Genomic DNA, 19,504 nt, shown 5'->3' with positions numbered 1-19,504 from the left:
TATAATACGTAATATTATTATGCAATACATTATTATTGTATCGGCGAGCGCGTCTGCGTGTCGCCGAGCCACGAGTATGCGGAAGTACGCACGTGTGGGTGAGCGTAACGCGACGATCCGTCTAGCGATACGTTTGCGATGTATTATTATGCGCGTAAAAACATCCATCCCGCGACTACGGCTATCACTGGGTACCGCAACCGTCGACACTGAAAAAAAAAATAATAAAAACATATTTCGATATCGGCACGAAAATATAGGAATCGCGAGGAGGAATTCACGAGTCGTATTATTTTCGAACTCGCTAACGTCTGGGGCGCGTGGCCATGATATTGTACATAACTCCAAAATCGTATGAAATAGATGTGACCAAAAAAAAAAAACTTGATTTTTTTTTCAAATTTGTTTAACGTAACCCCGTTCAATTATATTTAATGTATCGTGCGTGTGACCATAAAATGATAAATTCACGGGTAATATTTATAAAAATATGTTATCAAAATAAATAATTTATAATGTATGTTAGACAAATAATTTTGAAATTTAAAATCATAATAGGAAATGAATAAATATAGTGGACATTTTCGATTTTCTTTGTAAATAAATTTTGGATACAACAAAATAATTAACATATTGTTTGAGACAAACCCGTTATTTTCATTCATCGTTGTCAATAAACGTAATAGTAAAAATAAATTGAATATTTTTACGTATTTTTAATCATTTAAATGCCTGTTAGAGCGAAACAACAACTCGTGAGTAACCTTGTATTAAAATTAACAATTTAAAATTTAAACATATTAAAATAATGAAAAAAGCTAAAATATATTATATATGAACGTCGCATAAATAAAGAAGACTATAAATACCACGAAAATGACCAAAATATTATCTATAAATTAGTAATACAAGTATTTAGTAAACATTTCAAATCACACCAAAAACTATGTATAAATTATAAGACTTCAAATTACATTGATGTAATTTTGTTGGTCCATAAAATATGAAAAAAAATATTATAAACTATTTGTATTTAAAAAAAAATAACCATGCTATTTAGATAAAATATTCTTTAAAAACTGATTGATAAATATTTAAATATTATTATATTAAGCTTGTTGATATAATTATTTATTATAATTCTAAATATTAATAAATATCATATTATTTTATAAGAACAAGAAAATGGGTCCACAACCATCGTGTAGCTAAATTGACTATACAAGTCGCCGTATTAACATAATGCTTTAATTTATTGGATTAGTTTATAAAATAGTACAATATAATAAATTATTTACATTTATTTAAACAGTATGATTTTAATTTTACAATAATTGTAGACAAAAAAAAATCATAATATAATGGATCAAAATAAGATATAAGTATCTAAGAATTATTTAAATGTTATATTAATATTGATTCCTTAGTAAATTTAATAATTTTAATCTCAATTCTATAATATTTGAAAATACAGAATAAACATTTAAATATTTAAGTACTCGTACTAGGAATTAAATATAATATATGTACTTTAAAAAAATGTCTAATACTATGTAACATATAATAATGTAACGCATAATATATATAATATTTAACAAAATAATAAGCAAATTCAGTATTGAGCACAGTTCATATTAGAATTTACATAGGTAAGAAGAATATGATTTTTTAATAAATGTTAAAATGAATCATTGAAATAATATTTAAATATTTTTTTTAAATGTAATTAGAAACAAAATATAATATAATTCTCAGTCTGAATAAATATGATTGTTATTTTCAATACGTTAATAGAAATATTTTATAAGGCTAGCATTCTTATATTATTACTCTATACGTTTATTGATTGGTAGGAACCTAACTACTTTAAATTATTATAACATAATTTCATAAAACTATGTTTTTCATAGTTTAAAAGCTTTTTAGTTAGTTATAGTAGTTAATTGTCTCTAACTACTCGTATATTTTAATTTTTAATAGTTATAAGTTATAACTCAAAACTGATTTGTACTCCAAATTACTATTTATACCATTAATGAAAAAACTTTAGAAACCACTGCAAGGAGCATTAATTTAAAAACGTATATAAATATACTAATTGACATTCTAAAGAGTGACATTCTTTACTCATAATTTATTACTTATTTTGTCAGCAATTTATCATTTTGAAATTTTAGTTCTACTTATGTTTTACTTCAACAAATTACTTACTATTCTAATATTTAGAATAATGCTGAAATGTTATATTATAATATATAAATTTAAGTTTTTTAACGCCCGTGTATTTTAACTTTATACTTATAGACATTTTTAAAATAAAATAATTAGCCCAGTGTCTTACTATGAAGGTTTCAAGTATATAACTTTAAAACATTAAATATTATAATATTATGGTTGAATTTTCATTGTCCCGATGAATTTTAAATAATTATTGTTGGACTCGGGACTTAAAAACTTTCACATTAAATACTTGTAGTAAGCACAGCTAGACAGCTATTACATCATCACTAATCCTTTAACTATTTGTATAATGAATACTGTGCACATTTTAGATTATTCGATGGCCATTTGACTTGTTACGAACTAAGATTCCTTTTCGGTATATCACACCCGCTTTTGAATAACAGTCTGGTCGATTTATTATCAAGAGAAACCACAGTCTACAGTTGTTAGTTTCATGGGAAACATGAGGGCTCGGTCATGTCTCCTGGTTGGGTGGAGTTACGCATCAAATTTAAACTTGACCCACGTCGCACTAGGATTGCCGGAACTTACTGAAGATCCCCAGAGAGCAGGGAGTAGTAACGGGCAGAGTAACCGTCTTTGGCTACGGTATCGGTGGACCACGTACCCGCAGTTCGAGTTGACTACGTCCTTCGTCTTGCGATTAGCCCTGTCCGAGTCTAATCTCCACGGATTCACAACACAGAATAAATTATATGCACAAGAATTTGGTGTACGTATTCGTATCTTATTAGTATATTGTTTTATTCAAATGTTTACAGCCTACGATGCCGTATCCGTTGTAGTTTAAGGCCAAAAAAAATGTTGCCCGTGTAGATAAAATGATGGAAACAGGGTTTATAGAAATATAATAATAATAAATATAAATAATCTAAATACGATTATTTAATATAGTAATAATAATATTTTATATTTTCATTATAAAGATATGAATTTAAATTCCTAAATCCATCATCAATGATTAAGATTGGAGCTTATTTCTGTTCAAAATGTTATATGATATATATATATATATATATATAATATATAGGTTAGGTTAGGTTAGGTTAGGTTAGGTATATATATTATATATACCAACACACATTCCTAACTCCCATTAGAGTCTAAAATATCATATATGCAATACATATGCCAATTTTCAACATAGTATATTCCCCTATTCAGGTTGTTATTTATACATAAAAATGGAATGAAAATTCACTAAAATATTAATACATTTATAAATATTACATCATAAATAATTTTTATTGAAAATTTGATAACATATAGTATCTATAGCTAAAGAGGTATATATTTTTTTTTTATAAACAAAAGATAAACATAATAATTAGTATAATTAGCAAGATATGTGATTAAATTAAGGAATTAAATATATTTAGGAGAGACTGAAAGTAGTTTTGATAGTTAATTATCAAATGAGGATCAAAAAGGATTAATCTTTTTAATCACTATACTTGAAAATCTCCAATAATAAAGTTTTAATGGTAGTACTAAAATCTAAAATAATTAATAGAACGAATAATTTAATCAAAGTTACTATGTCTACTGTTACTATGACTAACATGTGACTAGTAAAGCAGCTCTATTCAATCAAAATCAATAATAATTATAAATAATAATCTATAATTTTATAATTTATAGGTATGCATTAATAATATTAGTACGTCGTATAAATTATAGAAAATATCACAACAATAAAATTATAAATACATTTTGTTAGGCAGAAGTGTTTTTTTTTATTTATCAAATCTATATACATATTTTGTATGTATAGTATGTATTTTTATAAATTATATTGTGTAAAAGTATTTTAAATAATATTTACCTAGGAACATAAACGTTTGCGGCCAGGACTTCCTCAGACATAAAAAATACTGAACATTTATCATCAAAAGGAAAAGATTATTATTAATATTAATAAACTAAATTTTCATCATACTAATAATATCGCTGTGAACACATTTTCATTATTATCATTATAAAACCATGCTTAAATATTTACAATTAATTAATAACTGTAAAACATAAATACTTGTAGTAACACGAGGTTTGCTGATACATTTTATAATCTTAAAACAAATAAAAAAATAATACTGAGTGTTTTAAAATTGGCATATGCCCACGTCAATCAAAAATTAATATAAATTATAATTAAAAAAAAAAATGACAGTTATGAGAATTAAAATCTGGTTCTGAGACCTTTTAAGATTTTATTGGTACTAATTCCTGCTGCTAAGAAAGTCATTTAATGGTTCTGTTACTTAAAAAAAAATATGTAAAATTACATATAGTTACATAATATCTATAAATAATAAATATGCATGTAGGTACATATTTTTATATACATCTTACATTATAAATAATGACCAATAATCGTTATAATGTGCCATTAATATTTATTCGTAATATTTGCCCCATCTAGTTCTTCTTCGTAGGTGGTATTTTTTTTTATATGTATTCATAAAAATCAAATTTATTTTTTATACTACGGATATATAAATTTAAAATATTATTTAAATTTTATTTTTAATTTCTAAATTTTTTTTTAAAAACATTTTATTCTTAATCTATAATAATTTAGTTTTTCACGACTCTTCACTCGTGTATTATATTTTAATTAAATCTAGCAACGTTCATATCTGAAAAATAAAAAAGACAGTATGTGATTATTTTTTCTACTACCTCGAAATTTATATAATAATAATAATAATAATAATAATAGTTTATTCAATAGAATAAAACGGGCCAAGGCCCAATAGTACAGATAGTAAAGTTTGAATACAAATACAAAAGAAATGCAATATTACATAAAATAAAATCTTATAAGTATATGAAGTTTACAAAAATCTAAAAAGGAAAAATAGTATTAAATAGATAGGCAAACCCAGCATTACGTATTCACATTGTTCATGTGAGCATTTATTATCTCCTTTAAGGAAGAGAAGAAAAAGTCAACTCTCGTCGAAAGTTTATTGCATAGAGCCATAGCCCTAGGAATAGGTGAGTTTTTCAAATAGTTTGTGCTATATACTGGAATATAAAACAAAGATGTGGAACGGTTATTGTAGGCTGGAATAGTAAAGGGGATGCATTTTAAAAGATCAGGATCATCGGTGATACCATTAATTAACTTATATATAAAAGATATATCTGCTATTTCACGTCTGGAGGATAAGGCTGGAATGTTAAGAAAAGATCTGATTTGTGTATAATCATGATTATCAATGGTCAAATTAAATTTAAAGGCTACGAATTTTAAAAACCTATTTTGAACGCGTTCAATGAAGTCGATATCGGTTTTGGTGTATGGATTCCAGATAGGAGCCCCGTATTCAAGAATAGACCTGACTAATGCACAATACAGGAGTTTGAATGATCTAACGTTTTTGAATTCAGATGAATGCCGCTTAATAAATCCTAGAACTTTTAACGATTTTTTTACAACACTCTCAATATGATCACGGAAATTTAAATTAGTGGTTAAAGTTACTCCTAAGTCTGTAATTGAAGAGACTGATCTAAGCTGAACATCATTTATAGAGTATGTATAGGTTATATGCCTACGGGATCTGTAAAAACACATTGAATAACATTTATCAGTATTGAGACACATTCCCCAATTACGACACCATATAGATAATATATTTAATTCATCTTGTAGAACTAGGCAATCCTCAAACGAAGAAATACGAGTAAATATTTTTAAATCGTCCGCAAAAAACAGAATTTGGCATTTTTTAAGAACAAGTGATAGTCCGTTTATAAATAAATTGAATAGAATGGGCGATAAGTGACCTCCTTGGGGAGTACCAGATGGGACCGGGACCGTCTCTGAGTAGAAGCCATGCACTTGGGTGAACTGAGATCTGTTTGTGAGATAAGATTTAAACCAGGATAACAATGGATGACTAAACCCTAATTTATCCAATATAATAATCAATAATTCATGATCGACACGGTCAAAAGCTTTCGCAAAATCGGTATAAATTACGTCAACTTGACAATTATCATTAAAAGCGTTGAGTATGAAATTTTGCAGCGATAAATTACAAGTTAAGGTGGACCTCCCCGGTCTAAAACCATGCTGGCTTTTGTCTAAAATGTTATTAATTGGCTTGATCATTTGAACTAGAACCAATTTTTCTAACAATTTACCAATTTGTACTAGACCAGAGATGGGGCGATAATTTTTGACGTTAGATTTATCGCCTTTCTTGAAAACTGGGGTGATAGAGCTTGTTTTCCAGATGGATGGAAATACTCCTTCCTCAAGTGATTTGTTATATAAGATAAATATGGGATAAGCTATAGAATTTGCTAAGTTTGCCAAGAAGTAACCAGAAACACCATCTGGGCCGGGAGACCTACATTTTATAAGTGCCCGTAGACCATCAGATACCTCATTAAGAGAGATACTACATTTATTGGGGATGATGTGATCAAATTGATAAGTAGAGGCGAAAATGTAAGGTTCATCAGGTGAATGGACGGGTGAAGTGTTATATACAGAGGAGAAATAATCTGAGAATAAATTAGCAATAGCCGCACCATTATTAGCAATAGTATCACCTAAGAATACAGAATTGGGTATACCATGAGACTTAGTATTAAAGTTAACCCAGTTCCAAAAATATTTCGGGTTACTTATAATTTCACTTTCTGATCGGTTTATAAAATCATGAAAAACAATTTTAGACTGCGATTTATATTGAGCACGCAACAAGGAGAATTTTTCATAATTTGATTTACTTTTATTTTTGATATAATTTGAATGAGCTTTATTTTTCTTCCAAACAAGGGTTTTGAGTTCTTTGTTAAACCAGTAAGGGAAATTATGGGAGGTGCTTATGGTTTTTTGAGGGACAAAAGAGTGTAAAGCTTCTAAAAGTGCGTGTTGGAATACGAGCGCCGCTGCCTCAGTATTGAGGTGTTTAAAAGTTTTCAACCAATTAAAAGAATTAAAAAACAGGTTCGCATTAATATAATCACCTTTCACATAATTGTAGATTGTTCTGTCGTTGTTAAGAATAGGCTGAGAGATAGGTAAACGAACATTAATTTGAATTGGAGGGTGGCATGGGTCAATAGGGACAAACGGGTCGTCGTAAAGATTTATGGAGCTCTCTGGGAGATTAGAAAACACCAAATCTAGAATATTTCCATGAGCATTAATGATAGAATTAAACTGGTATAAATTTAACACAGAACAACTCTCAATAAGAGAACTTCCTACTTGGGAAGAAAGGAAGTTGACACACTTAAGCCCGTGCTTATCACTTTCCCAGGATAGGGAGGGAATATTATAATCACCACAAATGATAAACTTACAATTCGGAAAAGAAGACTCAATAGACTCTAAGACTGAAAGGTGATTTAAGTATAACTGTAAATCACTATTAGGTGGAAAGTATACGGCACAAAAAATAATCAAAAGATCACCAACTATAACTTTGACAAAAACTTGTTCAACGTTTAAAGTATCAATATTAAGCAATTTGGAATTAAAAGTCTTCCTAATAGCGATGAGAACTCCTCCACCACGGTTATGAGGACTAGTTTTTTCGGTTCTATCACGTCGAAATACATTATGCTGGGTAAAACCTAACTCATTGTCAAAGAAAGTGTTATTTAACCATGTCTCAGTAAATATTATAAAATCAAGAGTAGATGAAGGTATTGAACATTTTAATAAATTTAATTTGGTCCTTAGACCACGGACATTTTGGTAGTAACCAGACAGAAAAGAATTGATATAAACAGAAGGCTTGTTAAAAAAAACATTTGATTTATGATTATTGAACATTGATTTTAACTTACTAATATAACTATTGGGCTTAGCCCTATCATTTAGTTTTTTTTAATATTTATAATTTTAGGAATTCCATTGAAATATTGAACTTTTATATCCTTTTCCCCTGCCTCGGATCTGTTCTTGAAATCCACGTATACTTCCTTTATGTGACGGCGTTCTGCCTGAGTGCGGTCTTTGACGAGGGAGATATTTCGCACAGTGGTTGGAGATTCGCGTTTTACTTTCATAAAGGACGTTAAAATTCTATCAGCATCACAAGGATTCCGTAAAATCAATTTAATTGGCCGTTGATTTGATGAAGATGGATGACCCAATCTTGAAATGTTAGCTATTACATCCGAATTGATAGATAGTAGGGTAAAAAGCTCGTTAATTTTATTGTTGTCGTGTGTTATACGCTCTTTAGCAACCGTTTCAATAGATTCCTTAACACCATGTAAGATAACATTAAGAGAGCGCTTTTGGACATCAAGAACCTCATTCCTGACAACCAGGGAAAAGTCTATAGAGTTGTTATCCAAAACTGATTTTTGGGTTTCTAATGCTTTAACCCTGTCTTCGAGACGCTGTGTTTTATTTTGACACTCAGCTAGAGCCGAGTCTAATTTGCTTAAATGCGTTGATAAATCATCAATACGAGAATTAATTAATTTAAAGCTATTGTCCTGATTAGAAGACAACGTACTAATCATTTTAGCTAAGTCGCTTAATGTAAGAGTGTTATTCGCTTTAACAGCATCTACGGTTATTTTTGGTGTACTAGGCATAGTTATAGAGTGTATAGGACAGATCCAATTACTGTTTGGTTTTTTGTAGAGTGTAAGAGACTTAGGTGGTATATTCAGACAAGATGAATGGTAAAGGGTAAAACAAATCGAGCAACCAATTGATGATGAATGACGTGGAACAGCTATGTTGCATACAGGACAATTGGGTGGCATTAATCAATTATAAATATTCCGCGTTCCGTATAAAACGTGGAATAAAACTTGAAACCGTTAAAACGATGTATAACAGATAAATGTTATTCAACGGTTAATCAACGGTGGGCGATTAAGTCGTATTGCGATATGTGAGAGTATAATAAAAATAATATTTATAATAAAATCATGACCTTGACGAGTAGAACGTTGTAATATCAATATATACCTATATATATTTATTTCATATTGCATTCTGTTCACTTTACCATCTACCGAAAACTATTTTGACCAACCAAAACGTGTTTTCACGTACGTTGTACGGCGTGGGACGTATTATAGGTATATACGGTATATCGTATATGGTTGATTATTTCTCGAAAATAACGATTCGGTCCAATGTTTTTTCTTTATTTTTTTTATTCAATTTTGCCCGGATAACTTTACACTATGTGTTCTTGTACGTGATCGACATTTACTTAAAACTTGTTTCCAACATTTTATAAGGGTCGACGAGTCGTGGAAGGGTCTAGCACTAGTTTCAGTTCAACTGCCTTGTCGAGTTAAATCGTATCAAACACATATATCTATATACACACACCATGCACACGTATTGTCATTCGAAACTTTACTCAGTCTATCAAAGCTTATCTTATATTTTTATCAAGTGCAACCAAATTTAAGCAAAAGTATGTTTTAGTAATACCTAAGCCACAAACCATAAACACGATACATTGTATCATGTATAATAAATTCGCCACTATATTACAGATGTAGTAAAATAATAAACAAACAAATTTATCTGATAAAAAATAATAATAATTGGTGTCAATATGATAATATTCCAAGACTTTATATTCAATTAATATAGTTTTACAATATTATATACATAATAAACTCTATATTTAATCAAAAACTTAATCACGTAGAGACCTTTCTAACAGGATAATCATGTATATATAATAGGTATATATATATATATAAATTACAATAACATGAATAGTTGTAATATACAAATAGATGTATATTAAATATTTATATACATAATAATATTTTATTGTGAAGGAATAAATTGAGATGTTATCACAATAATGTTTATGTGGCGAGTGGTGAATGTATACCTTTTGTCTATAGTACACAACTATAATATATATATATGTGTAATATACCAATTACATACAACGCATAGATAGTGCTGTGTAGTTAAATTTGCAACTAGAGAGTTATTAATTTAATTTATTATTATTTTACCACGTTGAAAAAATAATTAAGTGGGTAATCATAATCATCAGATTTATAAACATTTTTATTTGTTTATTAGTACTAAAGCTAATCAGTTAATATTTCAAATACAATATATTCGACTAAATATATAAAAATAATTTGTAAATTTTTTTTTTTTTAGGAATCCCGTTTTCTAATAATTTTTATGGCACGAGAAAGCACAGGCACTTCCATAAAACATACTTTACAAAATGCTGTCATCACTTCCCTTTTTTACAGACTATTTACAAACATCTACCTTTATTGCTTATTGATATCTACGGAGACACAGAGTTCACAAATTCACGATACACTTAATTTTGTTATAAATTATCATAATATGTGGTTATGATATTATTGTACCTTTGTACGAATAAAATTATACATTTTACACATTATACATAATAAGCTGCAACGTTCGGCGTTTATGCGTATTATGGAATAATTGAGTTTGCAATAAATTAATAACTCAAGTACAACGTTGGAATATAATATTATTCTAACACTTGCAGCCGTTGTCTGAGTACAGAAGTGTTGTAAATCGACGAATTTGATAAAACAATTGTGAAGACACGGCCGTAATGAAAACACTCGAGATGGAAAGATTGAAAATTAAATTCCGGGCGATGGATTTATGTCAAATTTGTAGAATAAGTGTAAATTTAAAATTTTTAATACTATCAAGTATGCGTACCACACAAAGCAATATAATATATTTTAGTCTCTCACGAAAAAACGGTACAGTTTCGCGCATATAGACTGAGCTAAGGAACCGGTATCGTTGAATTATTTTTTATTTATTTTTTTTTTTTGGGGGGGGGGGGGGAATAAGGCGCGGTGAGATACGGGGATGAGTAAGAATATCCGGTATAACGCGGTCCTTTTTTTCGCGAGACAGACTAGATAGGTACATCAAACACGCATTAGATAATAATAAATTTTATTCGCTATATTATAAAACGTATTTTTTCGTCTTCGAGTTCATGATATGCCTGCTATATGCGTATATTATACATCTGAAAGAGGCTATAGTGGCGATTTTGTTTGCACAAGATTTTCTTATATATTATACAAAAGCATTTGCGTACACCTATATAATAATAATAATAATAATAATAGCATACTCTAGTGTGAGCATACACTGCACTTCTAACATCCTCCCGAACACCGCCATTGTCAGTTCCCAGACTTCGATCCTCTATAATAATTATGATATTTCCATAAGTGCACCGTCGACCGCTCATCGCGCACATATTTATATATGTATTAAAACTGCAGTGCATAATATTATATAGCCATCGGCGGCCGCGTGCTGCAGCAATCATGTAGTATTATAATATAGTACACGCTATAATTGTATGCAATGCAACTTTAATGCAAGCCAACGTCGCGTCTCGCGTGACCCATTTAACATTTTTTTTTTTTGTTATTTCCTCGTTGATCATTCCGTTCCCGTCTCGTACGATTACGATCAGCAATTATGTTTTTAAACGAAATCCTGTGTGACACGACATGATGAAGCGCGACGTGATAGAAAATAGCTTTCATAAAAATAAAAAGATAATAATAATAACAAAAACAAATAACAACAATAATAACTAACCCTTGAAAATTGGGTCAAAGGTTTTGACCTAATTGTATTTTTTTTCCATTTGTTTATATGAGAATATTATATATATATATATATATATAATATATAATAGGGCGTCACCGTTTTTCGCCAAAGTGCAGATCCTTGACCGTTATTACTGTGTCCGTTTTCCGACAAAGGCCATATGCCAATTTCCACCAAAATAAATTTGATATATTATTTTAGATATCTTTTGAGAAACCTTTAAATCCATCATATCATTCATATTATAATGATTATACGATATACACACAACACACCTCACCTCACCGTCTATATAAAATCAAGCAATATAATATTGTATGTATTTCTCAACATAATATACGCTATTAGTTGGATTTATATTTGATACACAGTGTAAATAAGTTTGAGTTTAACATGAATATTACAGATGTGTAAAAATTAAACGAATAAAAAAATTTTAATCATTCTTCAAATTTATTACAGATCGTACAAACAGTACTGACCCGACGAATAACAATATAAAGCATTTTTTATTATTTTTTTTTTTCTGATGGCTATTAACCAAAACAAAAACTATTATTAGGAGTACCGTCCGAACATATGAATATGGCTTCGATATATACAATTTTATAAACATCCCTAGTTAAATTATAATAAAATAAAATTACATAAAAGAACTATTTAAACCTATTATTATAATGATTCAAGTTTTACTAAATAGAAAGGAAATTTTCTTGACATACTTAAATTTAGTCGAGTAGGTAGATACTCAAGTGTCCATGAATGTATTTTTGAATATTATATTCTTTATTTCTTATTTGTCTGAATTGTATAATATTTTGTGCAGTTTTTGGTTCATTCATACTTGGAATTTTGTAATATAATACATTCGTTTTGAGTTCATTTATCAAACTTTGAACCAACATAAATATGTGAGTAATAAAACAGTTGATTGAAATATGAAATAAAATATTCATGTGCAATTTTTATATCACCAGATGGGCACTTTGGCATACGTTAAGAAATATCAAATAGGGTAATATTATTTGACAATATTATACAGTAGAAACTACAGTGAAGTGAATCGCGTACATGGTAATGATTACGATTTTATGAATATAGGTTCAGAAGTTCTCAAAAATATCTAAAATAATACATTAATTTATTTTGATGAAAATTTGAATATGACCTTTGTTAGTGGAAAACGGTCACGGAGATAACGGTCGAAGGTCATTTTGGCGAAAAATGAAAATTCTAGTAATATAATATTATATATATATAGGTGCGAGTAATAAAATACGATGTTGTTGATAATACATTACCTATAGGTTATAATTTTATTAAAAAAAATTGTAAAAATAACATAATGTGGACATGGTTTGTTAAACAACCAGATTTTGTTATAATAGCTCGATGGATATGTAGATAAACGCGCGTAGTTAAATCATTTTTAATTTTGACTGACTTTTATTTTATTTTAAATTGTATTACCGAATATTTGAATAAATTATGTATATTATATTTTTATAATATCGTATAATAATTAACTATAAGTACGAGTAGTAAAGTAGGTAGGTACTGATGTTATTATTTTTTTTTTTTTGATTATAAAATGACGTTAGATTACCTACATATCATATCATAGTTTTATTATAACATTTAGTGCGATTATATATTATAATGATCAGTAGTTTTAAGTTTAACAACGTACATTTTGCAATAAGAAAATAACAAAAACGTACACTGACAGTTTCTTCTTTCTGAGTGACCAACAGTTTCGTTCAATCGTTATGTATAGTATTATGATCATGGATATCGGGTGATAATATTATTAATTATCTCTACTCTGCGAGAGAACACACCGATTTTGCACATCGTCTGTGTAGCGGTTCGCCGCAAAAACACGATAATCGTAAACGATTGTTACGTTATATATAATATTATATTATATACTCGCCGAAGCCCGTACTGCACCGTCCGCCTCGTAATATTTACTAGAAAAACATTTTCGTTGGACACGGCGGCATGTTTGATGTGTCTTTATAGTTTTTCGTTCTCTGTGTCGTGTTCAATGAACCGATCAATTCCGTCTGGTTTTTCAATAGATTTAAAATTCTTCACATTAACTATAATAATAATAATAAAAATACGACATAGCCGTACAATACATTATAATTTATACGTATATTTGCGTCGGCGATCACAATTTATTTTCATTAAAACTTTATGGTTTAGTATTTGATCCTAATTAGTGATTCGTGATGCAAATAATAACACGAAAAGAAAAAAAAATATAATACTTCCTCAAATTAACCATTAGATTGAATTTTATACGTCATTACGTCTTATTATGTACCTATCGTGCAATATATTATTTTAAGATTATCGATCGATGAGTCGATTTTATGAAACTCATATGACATTCGAATACATATAATTTTGTTCACAGTTATTGTTTAAATGTATCTTTTTTAACACAAAAAAATCTCAGTAATAATACAGTTTAAGAACGCTACCTTATGTTATATATTTACACAAACGCCGTCACGTTATTTGTAAAAAAACTTAGAACTCAATATAAAAATGTAAGAAAATCATTAGGTAAAATATTATTAAAAAGTTACATAAATATGCATGTGAAAATTTCTATCTATATGTCTAATAGTCAAATTTACTTAATCTTAAGTTTAAATTATATCTATTAGTACAGATTATAGTTTGCTAATTTAAACCACAGTCTTTAAAATAATGGTGTATAAATATAAATAAATTTTTATTAAAAAATAGAATCTGACAAATAATACATTTTCAAAACATTGTTATAAGACTTATAAGTTTAGTACTGAAAACGTTTCAATGATTACATAGTCTCAATGATAGGTACCTTTGTATTTTGCGGTTCCGGTTTTGGTTCCGGTACTTAATTATTTAATTAAAAGGTTATGGTTCCGGTTCCCATTCATAAAAAATATAAATAAATGTTAAAGTAAAAATCTATATTAAACGGTTTCAATTTTTTATTTTTTTTATTTATATACATACCTAAGTAAAATAATAATACACATCAAAATAAAATAAAAAAATGATAATTTCCTTGAACTTTGCGTTATTTTTTTCCTAATCAAATACGCTTATTCTATTACTACGAGTTTAATTACTCGTAATTAGTAGTTACTACTTTAGAATTTAGATTATAGCAAGAAAAAAAAGATTTCCAAAAAAGCAAATAGCATTAATTTCATTGTCTACGAGTACCTATACTAAAATAACATTAGATTATTAAGGCACTCCATGTCTCCTTATAGCCATTTAAAAAAATTATCACGGAGGTATAAGCATAGTCAATAATCATTGTAAAACTAATACATTTCGCTTATAAATATATGTTCCGGTTACTTAAAAATATTTTAATTCGTTTGCAGCTCCTAATATTTTAATTGGTTCAGCTCGTGTTCCTGTCTGTGCTCATACATTTGTTGGTTATATTTTATTTTAAATAGGTACTTAGATTCGTATAAATAATATTCATTTAGTCAGCTATTATTCTTAAAATTATGTAAAATAGATTAAAATATATTATATACTAGCAAAAGATTTAAGAATTAAATAAATTTCTTTTAATCTGCTCAAAAAATATTATTTTTATTCAGATATACTAAAATATCGGACAACGTAACGCTATCTATAAGTCAAATAGTGTAAAAGTAAACTTCAAGTATCAATGTAACGCCAGTAGATAGCACTGTAGTTATAAAAAACCTTGAAATATTAATATAATATAATTAACTTATTAATATAATATTATATTTTGTGTAAGTGAGTTTAGGATTTAAAATATGTCATTTTTTAAAACATAATATTGTATATCATGTAACTGTTATAGACACTAATTTTTGTATACTAAATTATTATTATTTCTTTAATATACATTTTTTTTATAGTAAGTAAATGCGATTGCCTATTGAAATAATAAAAATATAATTTTAGATATTTAATAAATTGAAGAATTGTTGATATGAATATCACAGTTTTTCTCTGTATAATAATAATATTTCCAAAATAAATTTAACGATTCAAAATCTTATACTAATATGAACAATTGTTATCACTTTTTATACCTTCGTAATATTAAACTATTGCTTACAGACATTGATGATATTTTTTCTGTTCAAATAACTGTAAATAATAGCAGTTTAAACCTTTACAAACATTTGGAAGTTCAAAATGAAAATGTCGCGACACCGGCGCAATACACCTCGTTATATCAATACTTTTCTTCCGCCGCAAATGTCGTCACGTGTAAATTCTCGGGTATAACGCATGAATTCTCTGCTAAATAATGAACTTATCATCGTGTTTGCCCTTTGAATAAACCATCAACTACTGCACCGACACCCGCGCATATTACGTATGCAAGGCCGGGCAAGTTAACGATGTTTTTTAACTGAATTAAGTTAAGCTGATGGAAAACGTTTTTAAAATGTTTAAGTTAATATTAATATATATACATTCATATATATACATGTTTAACTCAGTTTAATTAAGAGTTATACACAAACTTACATTTAGGTAAATTACTAACTTAGGTTAAGTTTTAATAGGATATATATTGACGTTGTAAGGTTTATCAATCCTGTATAATATTTCGTTTTCATTTTCAATTAAAGTTAAAATGTGTAGGTTTTATATTGTTTCGTGTATTGGAAAAGCCAAAAATACGGTTTAGTGCTCACAGTTAAAAATTAATTATTGATCAAACAACTCATCATAACATTTAATTCGGCGCTTCGCGTAGACAATTTAAAATCATAATTTAAAATGGGTAATGCAAGAATATAATTTCGTAGGTAGTACAAAGATAGTTCAAAGAAATCAAATTTTTTATGTAAAAATTAACCTCAGATCCTATAGTAAGGAAACCACGCTAAATTAATTTTATATTTAAGAAAACTTAGAATGTAATATAATGTTTTATTTTTTTTTTTCATAAAAAATACAAAAAAATTATTGTTATCTTAAAATGAGTTATTTTTTAGTTTCTTCAACTCATATAACTTTGTTGTGTAATTGATATGCACAGTTATACTCTTATATCACGTCATGACAATTTAAGTGTCTTATAGTAATTACATTCAAGTTTTATTCCATTAAATATATAATATAACCATTTATCCAAATAATTTTATAAATATACAGAAGGTCAGCAACTGACAATGATATTGACATGGAATCACTTTTAAGTTATCTTTAATTATTAAACTCCAGTAGAAAAATATTTATTTCATTAAAATTGTTTATATTAAACTCGTTAAAAAACATAGCATTTGTCATTCGTAGGTTGTTCAGTAAATCCTGAGGAATATTCGATTTATCTACGGTAGACCTGCATGACTGTCCAGAAAAATATTTCTCCTAAATTCTTACTTGCACACGTTTATACAATGCCATTTGCATAATATGGTTAATACATCAAACGACCAAAATAAGTTAAAACGATTAAATAAAATATACATTTGTGCATACAATAGTAGAATATTAAAATGTAGTTCATCGAATAATCAAATAGGATAATGTTAATCGAGTATAACCATAAAATGTGTTAACATTATAAAGGATGATTGTTAACAAAAATATAAAATATTATGTTTAATGTAGTGTTGTAGTATTAATAATGTATAGGTACTATTATTAATATAGTATACTGCCAAGCAATGTAGATTTATGACTGAGCATTATAATAATAAAAAATATAATAAATTCCCACAATATCACAAACATATTTTAAAAGTTATATATTTTAAAATATCTTGTTTTTATATTTTTGAAATGTTTAAAAATATATTTAACTGTCTACTTGTAAATATAATTATATTATAGGTATACCTACATACAATTTATTTTTGTTATAACATTTTATTTTTATCATTACACATAACAAAAGAGAAGTGTGATTTGAGGTTATATATTCGTCCATTAGAAATATTTTTTTTTAGGTGTAATATTGCGGTTTTTGTATTATAATTGAAATTATGTTATTAGTTAAAAAAAACTTTCCCCCTAATATCAAAGTCACACGCAGCGGTGAACAATTATAGTAACATTTAAGATTTTTGAAAAACTTGTACTACAAATATAATGTATGCAATACCCGGAAACACGAAACCTAGTTTTGAAATTCGTACGACAAATCTTTTCCGATAAAATGACATACAATAAAAAATAAAAAATATTGTCAGGCAACTGCAGGCGTCAACATTCCCCAAAAATTACTTTTTTAAATGTTTTTTTTTTTTTGTAAATATATAAAGTACATATTCTTTTGAACAGGCCATGCTATAGTTTTGAGATTTACAACACATTCTTCCCCTCTCATAATCAGAGTTACATGAAACGAACAGCTATTCGTACGTATTTTCAGAACTATCCTAGAATACTTTTAGTTAAAATACTTTCACTATATACGTTTAGTAATAAGTATTAAAATATATACTTAACAAGTACAAAAAGCTTATCGAATGTAATACCTACCTATTATATATAATTAAAGTTATGCATTTGTATAATATGTTGTCACTGATTTGTTATCGGCAGCTGATTCAAACCGTACCAATGACCAAAGTTTCTAGTCACTGAATCTATGGTGGCAAAATCCGCCTAAGACATCAACAAACACGGTCGGCGTCTAGACTGTGTCTATCTGATGCTGTCAGAAAAACATACCTTAAAACTTATAAATATAGCGCACAGACTAATATTTACCGTCTACATATTATAATACAGTTATAAACAAGATATAATATGGTACATTTATGATTACTTATACAGTTATACGATAACATCCCTTTCCATTGAATATTCCACGACATGCCACTGATAGTTTAGCTACATAATAATAATATAATACATTTGATAAATACCTCTTCGATAAATCGTTTAATTTAATTAATCCTTTGGAGCTCGTGCCTTATACACAATATTGTATACTTACTATGATTTAATTAATATTATTAGTGAACATGAATATCAAATATTATACTGTTAAATTTTTAATTTTCGTCAGACGTTATTGAATGATGTATTTGGGAAAAACGTGTTTTAAGTAGATTCCAGAGATATATTTCATCACTGATTCGAATAGTCTAAATTTTTAATTTTTCATCCTCTATCGATCATTGGTGTAAGTCAGTCAACAACATAATTATACACCGTCAATTGCTAAGAAATAATGAATTATTCAAAGATAATCGTATTATTGAGTAGTTATACGTTCGCTATTCGTTGAGAACCAACAATGTTTATTATTACTATTAATAAGTCTACGTTAAGCTTGGAAAAAATCTGTGTATGGCTTTGCACGTCTACTACTTATTCGCGGTTAATGCAACGGACAATTCGACGTGGTCTCGCTTGATTTCGAGTTTTTAACAATACAAAAACCGTTCATTATTAAGTGTGAAAATTGAATAATCATCGCCATCCATCAACACCAGATGAGGATCAATATTGCGATTATGGTATACGATAACGAGTAACTCGATAAAAATGGGCTTTAGCAGAATAATAATGGATAATGGTTCCTGTATCCGAGCATAATTATTGTTGTCCATTGGTGTAACGGACGTTCTTCTTATTTGGTTATGTCGGTTTCGATTATAACATTTTGAAGTCCCG

General features: G+C 28.0%; 1 protein-coding gene across 1 annotated transcript; it reads right to left on the bottom strand.

Moving 5' to 3' along the window:
* Positions 1–5,134: 5,134 nt before the first annotated feature.
* Positions 5,135–8,047, bottom strand: LOC132918974 (uncharacterized). Its single transcript, XM_060980328.1, has one exon. The coding sequence runs from the start codon at positions 8,045–8,047 to the stop codon at positions 5,135–5,137; it is 2,913 nt and encodes a 970-aa protein (XP_060836311.1).
* Positions 8,048–19,504: the final 11,457 nt, after the last annotated feature.

Source organism: Rhopalosiphum padi, chromosome 2, assembly GCF_020882245.1.
Source record: "Rhopalosiphum padi isolate XX-2018 chromosome 2, ASM2088224v1, whole genome shotgun sequence".
Lineage (NCBI taxonomy): Eukaryota > Metazoa > Arthropoda > Insecta > Hemiptera > Aphididae > Rhopalosiphum > Rhopalosiphum padi.
This window is presented reverse-complemented; position numbering and strand designations above follow the sequence as displayed.

Bases quoted from the DNA above. Each gene is read 5' to 3' on its own strand.
- LOC132918974 (XM_060980328.1), bottom strand. From the start codon at position 8,047: ATGTTCAATAATCATAAATCAAATGTTTTTTTTAACAAGCCTTCTGTT.